The 12515-nt window shown below is 45.4% G+C and overlaps 1 protein-coding gene across 1 annotated transcript in view; it reads right to left on the reverse strand.

Annotated features, from left to right (window-relative positions):
- Positions 1-2722: 2722 nt before the first annotated feature.
- The window catches only part of tpcn2 (two pore segment channel 2), a gene marked incomplete at its 5' end in the record, with an annotated part of 47461 nt that continues 37668 nt past the window's right edge, over positions 2723-12515 (reverse strand). Inside the window, 9 exons of the mRNA XM_079243284.1 lie at positions 2723-3954; positions 6385-6476; positions 6818-6899; positions 6971-7053; positions 7146-7251; positions 7562-7632; positions 7728-7799; positions 8136-8232; positions 8665-8714. Of these exons, the coding sequence (XP_079099410.1) occupies positions 3879-3954; positions 6385-6476; positions 6818-6899; positions 6971-7053; positions 7146-7251; positions 7562-7632; positions 7728-7799; positions 8136-8232; positions 8665-8714 (729 nt within the window). The 3' untranslated portion in view covers positions 2723-3878. The remainder of the gene's footprint in view (positions 3955-6384; positions 6477-6817; positions 6900-6970; positions 7054-7145; positions 7252-7561; positions 7633-7727; positions 7800-8135; positions 8233-8664; positions 8715-12515) is intronic.

Below are 12515 nucleotides of genomic sequence, written 5' to 3' on the forward strand. Positions count from 1 at the left end.
CCTGTTGTTTATTTCTTACTTGAATGGAAGTAGATTTAAATCAGACTGTTTGTATTTCTCACAGTAAAAATAGTCTGTTTAAAGATGGAACAGAGATGCTTTTCATACACTTACCCATCCAGCAAAACCTGTTTTCTCCTCCATTCTGTTTCAGATGGAACATTTTGAGCGTTTCACTCAGAACTTGGATGAAAACCTGAAAAGAAAAAAGATTGTTGGAGTGAAGGAAGCAGTGCATGTTTTCTAGCCTGGGAAATGTTTAACAATCTATATCCATGACACATCAGAAAGAGGAAACAATCATTGAGAAGGATGTGAGATTGTCATGATGCAGGATAAAACTGAGTTTTTCTGTACAAACCCAGTTTATAGAACAATCGGCACAAAGAAACTACAGAAAAACAATTGTGTTTAGAAGATTATTAAATCTGTTATTATGAGTACATACAATAAAAAAAAAAGTGTTCATTATATTTGGTAGGTGATGTGTGACAGTAAAACATTTCTGTCAGATTGAGGCTGTTTTTGTTTTAGTTCTACGTTTGCTCTCTTTATCTGTGTAAGAAGATTTATCTTCTTTCTGCTCCTTTTTATTCAAAGGTGGACACTTCTGATTGTCTTGTTCATTAAATCCATTCATTTTTAGATCCAATTAATCCAATTAAGGGTCACAAGAAGCAGAAGTCTAGCAGGAACACCTGGACAGGTTGCAGTCCATCACAGGACCACAAACAGACATTTAAACTCACTCCTAGGGACTCTTAGAGTAACTAATAAACCTAACATCATGCCTTTGGATGGTGGGAGGAAGCTGGAGAACCCAGAGAGAACCCACACAAACATGGGGAGAACATTTCCACACAGAAAGGCCGCCATTCCAGCCTCCCCCCCAGAGAGATTGAATCAACGACCTTCTTGCTGTGGGGCTGCTGTGCTAACCACTACACCACCATGCAGCCCTGATTATTAATTAATTTATAAATAAGTAGAAAAGTGCTGTGAGAGGTTCTCTCATTACATTATCCAGAATGTTGCTCCTGTTCTGGATGGTAGTCTCCAATTCAATTACTTTATTTGTACAGCGCCACTTCACAACAATGTTGTTACAGGACACTTTACATCCACATCATTTCCAGCCAATTCATACATATTCATACATATCCTATAATAGAAACAAACTGATTGCATCGAATCATGACTTGGATCCAATCCCCCATCCTGAGCTGCATGCGGCGACAGTGGGAAAGAAAAAACTCCCCTTTAACAGGAAGAAAACCTCCGGCAGAACCCGGCTCAGGGAGGGCAGCCATCTGCCTCGATTGGTTGGGGTGGAGAGGACAGGAAAGACAGATCAACATGTACAACTGCACTTATTCAGGAAGACCTGCGGAAAAAAGGAGAAATAAGTTCGAGACGACAATATTGCCATATATTTATACATTAATATATTAGAGGAATAGAGCGAGGTACTTCTCAGTGCACCATTTATTGTGGAGTTTTATGCAGATATACTGAAAATGGTTTATTCTCTCACTGAGGAAGAATCACAACATGCCTGCATCCAGATGCTGATCTGGATCAGAGTTAGACCAGGACTTGTTCTCAGAAACACATCTTGACATTAAGAGACACACAGAGAGATCAATGGCAGCAGAAACATAACCTTCCTGGTGGAGGTAATAAACAAATTTGTCAGATTTGGGCTGTATTTCAAGTTTTTTTCCTCCCACGTTTCGTCTTTTCTTAGACATCTTTCCATGGATGACGGTGAGGAGCCATTATGTATCGGACGTAATCTGCAGTCAGATTATCCTCCATTTCCTATCCAGGAGATCCATCCATCTTGATTTAAAAGTTCTCCATTGCTTCCTCTGCGTCCTGGGTGTGCTGGGTGCCCCGGGTGTCCTGGGTGCCCCGGGTGTCCTGGGTGTGCTGGGCGTCCTGGGTGTGCTGGGTGCCCCGGGTGTCCTGGGGGTGCTGGGTGTCCTGGGTGTGCTGGGCATCCTGGGTGTGCTGGGTGTCACGGGCATCCTGGGCGTCCTGGGTGTGCTGGGTGTGCTGGGCGTCCTGGGTGTGCTGGGTGTCCTGGGTGTGCTGGGTGTCCTAGATGTGCTGGGTGTCACGGGCATCCTGGGTGTGCTAGGCGTCCTGGGTGTCCTGGGTGTGCTGGGCGTCCTGAGTGTGCTGGGTGTCCTGGGTGTGCTGGGTGTCCTAGATGTGCTGGGTGTCACGGGCATCCTGGGTGTGCTGGGTGTGCTAGGCGTCCTGGGTGTCCTGGGTGTGCTGGGCGTCCTGAGTGTGCTGGGTGTCCTAGATGTGCTGGGTGTCACGGGCATCCTGGGTGTGCTGGGTGTGCTGGGCGTCCTGGGTGTCCTGGCAGTGGTAAATCTGATGAAGCTTCAGTTGTTTACAAATTGTGGATGTCAGAGTGTTTGTGATGTGTTGCATTCAAGGATCATGAACATGTTTAAACATCATTAACAACACCAGTGTTTGATTTTTGTGGTAAAATATTTATTTTAAAAAGTTAAACTTCTTTACAAAGAAATCTAAACAAATAAAACAAACTTTTCACAATAAATACCAGAACATAGAGTTTTTTTTGCTCAGGAAAAGTGTGCTTTTTCCCTTTTTACCCCTAACCCTTTATAGGGCACTCAATGAAATTTTAACCTAAATTTGTCCTTCTGGTGTGTACCAAGACGTCCCTTCTGTTGTTACATTAAAAAATAGTTTCATGCTGAAAATGGAAGTGAACAAAGTGATCATAAACAGTCCCTTGCCTGATAAAAGGTTAAACCTGACAAATGTTTTCAGACAGAAATCAGCGTAACGCATTCATCATGATAATCCGCATGTGGTCTCAGAATATTCTAGATTACAGGCCTTTTCACACCACAGTGTCCCTGAAGAATCCCAGTTTGTCTCAGCTGTGAATTTACTTCCACTGATTTCACCTTTCTTTTCGTCAGCAGAATGTGTTTTTCACTGCAAACCCAGAATAGTCCGGGCTTTTCCCTGTAAAGCATGGAAAAAAAACCTAATCTGAGCGGAGAAGGTCCCGCTGGAGCTGGAGTAAACCATGCCTTTCCTCATTATGATGATTAACTTCGGTTTCCTTGTTTGTGGCCGATTTCTGTCTTCCTCATAGCTTTGATAACAAACACGACAAAGGAAAACCTCATGCTGGAAAAAGTTTGTAAACTACAAAGTGTGACAGAAGTCAGCTTCTGCGATGCCTCCGCAAAGCCCAAAGACAAGGTTTATGCACATCACAAGTGGAAGTCCCTGAACGTTTCTACCGTTTGGCTGCTATCAGACATAAAAATGTCCAGATATGTTAATCTGCAATTTATTTTAACCCTATAACTCCATGGTGCCAGTTATTCTAAAAGACGGGGCTCATACTTCCAGGTGAAACTCAGGCAAGTTACAGCTGCAGACATACCTCCAGCAGATCACAGATCAATAAGTGAACATCATCTCTGCAAAGTGCAGCAGGACTAGATGAGAGGTTTTAGTCCAGACAGGACCAGTCCAGGAGGACACTAGGACACCAACGTCCCCCGCTGGAGTGACGTCAGCGTGTTTTAAAAAAGCGTCCATTAAAAGACGAACCAGCAGGAAAGTTTGATAAAAACTGTTCGAACTTTTCTGGTTTTTTATGATTCTGAAAGTTTTCATTGCTACAGTTTGTCACATGAAACCAGTATGAGACTGGAAGTCAACCAGCGGTGAGACAGAAAAAGTTCCTTTGACATTTTTCTGTGAGTAAAAACGTATTATGATGATAAATTTAAATCAAACATGATGTCAGATGTCAGGGCATCAAGACGGTGGCGACCTACGGCATGGCGGCGGGTGGTGGCAGTGTCTCATCATAAAAGGTGTAAGTGTGGATGTTGGTGCAGCTGACAAATCAGCTCCTCCTCCGTTGGCTCCTGGATCTGCTCCCTGTCAGTAAGGAGCACAAAAGAAACAGGAAATGATTGTCGGTGACGTTTGGTCATTGGTGTCGTTTGATCGTCGTGTCATTTGGTCGTCGGTGACGTTTGGTCATTGGTGACATTAATGTCATTTGGTCGTTGGTGTCGTGTGGTTGTTGGTGACGTTTGGTCGTTAGTGACGTTTGGTCGTTGGTGACGTTTGGTCGTTGGTGACGTTTGATGTTGGTGACATTTGGTCGTTGGTGTCATTGGTGACGTTGGTGTCATTTGGTCGTTGGTGACGTTTGGTCGTTGGTGTCTTTGCTGACGGTGACGTTTGGTCGTTGGTGACAGTGTCATTTGATCGTTGGTGTCGTTTGGTCATTGGTGACGTTTGGTCGTTGGTGACGTTTGGTCGTTGGTGTCATTTGGTTGTTGGTGTCATTGGTGACATTGGAGACGTTGGTCTCATTTGGTTGTTAGCAACGTATGGTCGTTGGTGTCTTTGCTGACGTTGGTGACACTTGGTTGTTGGTGTCTTTGCTGACGGTGACGTTTGGTCGGTGGTGACAGTGTCATTTGGTCATTGGTGTCGTTTGGTCGTTGGTGATGTTTGATGAGTGTGATGTTTGGTCGTTGGTGACGTTTGGTCGTTGGTGACGTTTGGTCGTTGGTGACGTTTGGTCGTTGGTGACGTTTGGTCGTTGGCGTCATTTGGTTGTTGGCGTCATTGGTGACATTGGTAAAGTTGGTCTCATTTGGTTGTTAGCGACGTATGGTCGTAGGTGTCACTTGGTCGTTGGTGTCATTGCTGACGTTGGTGACGTTTGGTCGTTGGTGACATTAGTGTTGTTTGGTCAGTGTTGTTTGGTTGTTGGTGACGTTTGGTCGTTGGTGACGTTTGGTCGTTGGTGTCATTGGTGATGTTGGTGACGTTTGTGTGTTAGTGTCGTTGGTGACGTTTGGTCTTTGGTGTCATTTGGTTGTTGGTGTCATTGGTGACATTAGTGACGTTGGTCTCATTTGGTTGTTAGTGACGTACAGTCGTTGGTGTCCTTGCTGACGTTGGTGACGTTTGTTCATTGGTGACATTAATGTCATTTAGTCGTTGGTGTCGTTTGGTCGTTGGTGACGTGTGGCTGTTGGTGTCGTTTGGTCGTTGGTGACGTTTGGTCGTTGGTGTCATTTGGTTGTTGGCGTCATTGGTGACATTGGTAAAGTTGGTCTCATTTGGTTGTTAGCGACGTATGGTCGTAGGTGTCACTTGGTCGTTGGTGTCATTGCTGACGTTGGTGACGTTTGGTCGTTGGTGACATTAGTGTTATTTGATCAGTGTTGTTTGGTTGTTGGTAACGTTTGGTCGTTGGTGACGTTTGTTCGTTGGTGACGTTTGTTCGTTGGTGATGTTGGTGACGTTTGTGTGTTAGTGTCATTGGTGACGTTTGGTCTTTGGTGTCATTTGGTTGTTGGTGTCATTGGTGACATTAGTGACGTTGGTCTCATTTGGTTGTTAGCGACGTACGGTCGTTGGTGTCCTTGCTGACGTTGGTGACGTTTGGTCATTGGTGACATTAATGTCATTTAGTCGTTGGTGTCGTTTGGTCGTTGGTGACGTGTGGCTGTTGGTGTCGTTTGGTTGTTGGCGTCATTGGTGACATTGGTAAAGTTGGTCTCATTTGGTTGTTAGCGACGTATGGTCGTAGGTGTCACTTGGTCGTTGGTGTCATTGCTGACGTTGGTGACGTTTGGTCGTTGGTGACATTAGTGTTATTTGGTCAGTGTTGTTTGGTTGTTGGTAACGTTTGGTCGTTGGTGACGTTTGGTCGTTGGTGACGTTTGTTCGTTGGTGACGTTTGTTCGTTGGTGACGTTTGGTCGTTGGTGTTATTGGTGATGTTGGTGACGTTTGTGTGTTAGTGTCATTGGTGACGTTTGGTCTTTGGTGTCATTTGGTTGTTGGTGTCATTGGTGACATTAGTGACGTTGGTCTCATTTGGTTGTTAGCGACGTACGGTCGTTGGTGTCCTTGCTGACGTTGGTGACGTTTGGTCGTTGGTGACATTAGTGTTATTTGGTCAGTGTTGTTTGGTTGTTGGTAACGTTTGGTCGTTGGTGACGTTTGTTCGTTGGTGACGTTTGTTCGTTGGTGACGTTTGGTCGTTGGTGTTATTGGTGATGTTGGTGACGTTTGTGTGTTAGTGTCATTGGTGACGTTTGGTCTTTGGTGTCATTTGGTTGTTGGTGTCATTGGTGACATTAGTGACGTTGGTCTCATTTGGTTGTTAGCGACGTACGGTCGTTGGTGTCCTTGCTGACGTTGGTGACGTTTGGTCATTGGTGACATTAATGTCATTTAGTTGTTGGTGTCGTTTGGTTGTTGGTGACGTTTGGTCATTGGTGACGTTTGGTTGTTGGTGACATTGGTGGCGTTTGGTAAGATAAAGTAAGTTTTGCTGTACCTGAACATGAGCTGGATGGATGTTTGATATCGGATCCTCTCCACGTCTACAACGGAGCAGCCGTGACTGCGGTCCCATTTGTAGGTGAAGTTCTGGATGAAAACAGGAACAAAATTCATGGTGTGACTGGTTGAACATTTAGTTTACTCCTGAAAAACCACCACATCAAACATCTGAAGCATCGTACTGAAACTCAGCGCTGTGTGTGTTTTTATACTCTAGTTTTTATCAAATGTTGCTGATGTTCAGAGTCCAAACGCCATCAGTGCTTTCAGACCCCTACAGAGGATCCAGCCTGAAACATTGTCCTTCTGACTGACGATGAACTGAACAAGGAGCTGCAGCGAGGCGTTGTGGCGACATCCAGCAGGAGCTACAAGCCGAACCTCAACCAAAACGGTCCGTCATGTTTGTGTTGTTCTGGTCAACTCACCTCCAAGATGAGCGCCACAAACAAGTTGACCCACATCACAGAGGAGGTGAGCCACCAACAGACAAAGTAGACTTTGGACCACCTGAGAGACAGAAATCATCATCATCACCTTCAGCATCATCATCACCTCCATCATCAGGAGTGTTTTCTTACTCAGTGGTGTATCTGCTGTACGCCTCCATGAAGGCCTGCCAGTTGTTGACTATCATGATGTCATACAGTAAAATGATGGCTGCCTGGACACAGAGAAGGTGGGAAAGTACTCTGATTACCCCTCTGTTCACCGCCTTCAGGGACAAAGTAGACCGAAAGCGAAGGTTTTACTGACAGCGAAGTCGTTGAAGTTGTTGGGCCAGTAGTCCAGCTGCTCGTACGTTCCACACTCCATGCTGTAATTAGAGGTCCCGTTGTCCATGGAGGTGTTTGAGAGCATGCTGGGACACACACATAAGACACGTTGTCCTCATATTGTACAAAGACCAGGAGCGACTAATCTCACTGCTAGCATGCTGACATACACAGCAAGATGTGCATTCTGAACACATAAACTGGTTTTACATGAAACATGGCTGAGAGCTGGTTTAATGTTACACAGATGAGGTGTAAAGCTCACAGGAGAACCACAGCCACACACACACACACACACACACACACACACACACACACACACACACACAGCTTCTATGGAAATGCTCCTCAGATAGTTCAGATAGTCCAAAAATAAGTGATATGTGAATTCTTTACCTGACCGGAGGAGGTTTAATGGCCCCTTCAAACAGCCAGATCCCAAGCACAGCAAACACGTAGTACACCACCTGCATGGAAACCACATGAGAGCAGATGTGCATCAGCTGGAGCAGCTGCAGATGTGCATCAGCTCAGTGCAGGAAAGATGGAAGCAATCACTCACCACCAGAATCCCTGCAAATGCTCGGAGGTTTTTTACCAGATCCAGCAGAGTGCTTGCAACCAACGCCATGAGCTGCAGGACAAGAAGCACGTATGAAACATGTCTTTTGTCACACGAGCCCACAGGCAGCTGCCTTCACGTCTCCGCTAAGCCACTGCTTGCATGTGGAGGACAATGGGCATGCCGGGCTGAAGTGTAGAAGAGGATTTGGATCTAGATCCAGGAATGGTGCTCTGCTATTAAACAGCCAGGATTACTGAAACATGATGATGCTCATTTAAACCAGGATTATATGGCGGTGCACATGATGTCACATGACAAATGAGGGAGAGATGGTGTCACACACCATCATAGTACTTTTACTAGGAGGCTGAAAGCAGACGGATCACCTCCTCCCTGTGTTTGTACCTTGATGTCCGGGATGATGCGAAGTACGCGGAAGACAATGAGCATGTTGACCAGACGAATCATTTCCCACAGGGATATAACGGTGTGCGGGGGATCCCTGCAGTCACACACACACACACAGACACGTTTATAGGGTTACACACTTACATCCTTATTGCAGCTGCTTGGTTTAACGTTTCACTCCTCTCTGTATCTCATGTTTGATCCAGATTGTAAAACCTTTTTAAATCCTGACATCCACTTTTCATTATTCAGCTGTTCAAATCAACATACAGAGTTAAACTAAGAAAAAATGGTGCTGATTAAACAGTTTAAAGAATAATCAAATATACTCCTTCCACAAGTTTCACGTTAAACTGCAAACGTGATGATAAGTCCGTCAGTGTGAGGCATCTCCCTTCTGAAATTTTAGCTGTGTTGTTTTCCAGATCAGGTGCTTCAGGTCTCGCAGAGGACTGCTTTCAGCCTCAAACCAGCCCTAATACACAGTTTGTGTCTCCAAAGTTAATGTAAAATAATCCAAACCCACCCTTGGGAGTTGGGGCTCCTGTAGACAACATATATGATGATCTGAAGGACCTAAAGAGGAGAAAATGAGAAAATGTGTGTACAGGTGGAATAACACCTATTAAAATCTGATGCTGTGTGAAACTGATAAAGTAGTTAATAATGGAGTAAACATCCAAACAAACACAGTAAGACCAGGTCCAGGTCCGCCCACTCACACAGAGAAGGCAAAGCTCAGCAGGTGGGTTTTTAGCTGAGACTTAAAAGTGTGGAAAGGGAGCGAATACTAGGAAGATGGGTGGTAGTAAGTCCAAAGCTGGGGTTCAGAGCAGCATGTGAACCAGAGCGCGATGAAAGAGCGAGGTTTAATGGAAATGAATGGAATGAGATGTGATATTTGCGGAAAATAAATCCAGTGGGGAGTATACAGGTGATGGATAGCAGGGGGGTACACGTATAGTGGCTGGGAGAGGTTGTGATGGGAAACATTTTAACTATAAAATACAAAAAAACTGAATAACCCAAAGTGAAGATTAGTAATTCAATTTAACTTTGACTTCATCCCCAGTCTGCTGAGGTTAAGGTCCACATGTTCTACCGTCAAACACATTTAGCAGCACAGTGAATGTTGCCTGCCTCCATGGTTACATGCTGCAAAGATCTGGTCAGGATAGATCCTGGAGAAGGTTTCCCAGCATGTCACACTGAAAGGAAACCTGGAGAAGATCCTAGACATGGTGGAAGATCTATGTCTGACAGCTGACCTGAAAACACTTCAGCATTTCCCTTGATAAGATGGATGATGGATGGATGGATGGATGGATGATGATGGATGGATGATGGATGGATGGATAATTATGGATGGATGATGGATGGATGGATGATGGATGGATGGATGGATGGATGGATGGATGGATGGATGGATGGATAGATGGATAATGATGGATGGATAATTATGGATGGATGGATGATGATGTGTGGATGATGGATGGATGGATGGATAATTAAGGATGGATGATGGATGGATGGATGATGGATGGATGATGATGGATGGCTGGATAATTATGGATGATGGATGGATGGATGGATGATGGATGATGGATGGATAATGATGGATGGATGATGGATGGATGGATGATAGATGGATAATGATGGATGGATGGATGATGATGGATGGATGGATGGATGGATGATGGATGGATAGATGGATAATGATGGATGGATGATGATGGATGGATGATGGATGGATGATGATGGATGGATGATGGATGGATGGATGATAGATGGATAATGATGGATGGATGGATGATGATGGATGGATGGATGATGGATGGATAATGATGGATGGATGATGATGGATGGATGATGGATGGATGGATGATGATGGATGGATAATGATGGATGGATGGATGGATGGATGGATGATGATGGATGGATAATGATGGATGGATGATGGATGGATGATGATGGATGGATGATGGATGGACGGATGGATGATGAATGATGGATGGATGGATGGATGGATGATGAATGGATGATGGATAGATGATGAATGATGGATGGATGGATGATGAATGATGGATGGATGGATGGATGAATGGATGATGAATTATGGATGGATGATGGATGGATGGATGATGATGGATGGATAATGATGGATGGATGGATGGATGATGGATGGATAGATGGATAATGATGGATGGATGGATGGATAATTATGGATGGATGGATAATTATGGATGGATGGATGATGATGGATGGATGATGGATGGATGGATGGATGGATGGATGATGGATGGACGGATGGATGATGAATGATGGATGGATGATGATGGATGGATGATGGATGGATGATGAATTATGGATGGATGATGGATGGATGGAGGATAGATGATGGATGGATGAATGGATGGATGGATGATGAATGATGGATGGATGGATGGATGGATGATGGATGGATGGATGATGATGTATGGATGATGGATGGATGGATGGATAATTATGGATGGATGGATGATGATGTGTGGATGATGGATGGATGGATGGATAATTATGGATGGATGATGGATGGATGATGATGGATGGATGGATAATTATGGATGGATGATGGATGGATGGATGGATGGATGATGGATGGATGATGGAGGACGGATGGATGGATGGATGATGATGGATGGATGATGGATGGATGATGATGATGGATAATGTTGGATGGATGATGGATGGATGGATGGATGATGGATGGATGATGGATGGATGGACGGACGGACGGATGGATGGATGATGATGAATGATGGATGGATGGATGGTCGGATGGATGGATGGACGGATGGATGGATGATGGATGGATGGATGGATGGATGGATGATGGATGGATGATGGATGGATGGATGATGGATGGATGGACGGACGGATGGATGGATGATGGATGGATGGACGGATGGATGGATGGACGGATGGATGGATGATGGATGGATGGATGGATGGATGGATGATGGATGGACGGATGGATGATGGATGGATGGATGGACAGATGGATGGTTGATGGATGGATGGATGGATGGATGGATGATGGATGGATGGACGGATGGATGGACGGATGGATGGATGGATGGATGGATGATGATGAATGATGGATGGATGGATGGTCGGATGGATGGATGGATGGACGGATGGATGGATGATGGATGGATGGATGATGATGAATGATGGATGGATGGATGGATGGATGGATGATGGATGGATGGATGGACGGATGGATGGATGATGGATGGATGGACGGATGGATGGATGATGGATGGATGGATGATGGATGGATGATTTATGGACGGATGGATGATGGATGGATGGATGGATGGATGGACGGATGGATGGACGGATGGATGGTTGATGGATGGATGATGGATGGATGGATGGATGGATGGATGGATGGATGGATGGATGATGGATGGATGATGGATGGATGGACGGATGGATGGATGATGGATGGATGGGTGGATGGATGGATGGATGATGGATGGACGATGGATGGATGGATGGATGGATGGGTGGATGGATGGATGGATGGATGATGGATGGATGGATGGATGGATGGATGATGGATGGACGGATGGATGGATGGACGATGGACGGATGGATGGATGGATGGATGGATGGATGATGGATGGATGGATGGATGATGGATGGATGGATGATGGACGGATGGATGGATGATGGATGGATGGACGGATGGATGGATGGGTGGATGGATGGATGATGGATGGACGATGGATGGATGGATGGATGATGGATGGATGGATGGATGATGGATGGATGGGTGGATGGATGGATGGATGGATGATGGATGGATGGACGGATGGATGGATGATGGATGGACGATGGATGGATGGATGGATGGATGGATGATGGATGGATGGATGGATGGATGATGGACGGATGGATGGATGGATGATGGATGGATGGATGATGGACGGATGGATGGATGATGGATGGATGGACGGATGGATGGACGGATGGATGGATGATGGATGGATGGGTGGATGGATGGATGATGGATGGACGATGGATGGATGATGGATGGATGGATGGATGATGGATGGATGGGTGGATGGATGGATGATGGATGGATGGATGGATGGATGGATGATGGATGGATGGATGATGGATGGATGGATGGATGGACGATGGATGGATGGATGGATGGATGGATGGATGATGGATGGATGGATGGACAGATGGATGGATGGATGGATGGATGGATGGATGGACGATGGATGGATGGATGGATGGATGGATGATGGACGATGGATGGATGGATGGATGGATGGATGATGGATGGATGGATGGATGGACAGATGGATGGACGGATGGATG

This window comes from Telmatherina bonti (assembly GCF_933228915.1).
Source record: "Telmatherina bonti genome assembly, chromosome: 1".
NCBI lineage: Eukaryota > Metazoa > Chordata > Actinopteri > Atheriniformes > Telmatherinidae > Telmatherina > Telmatherina bonti.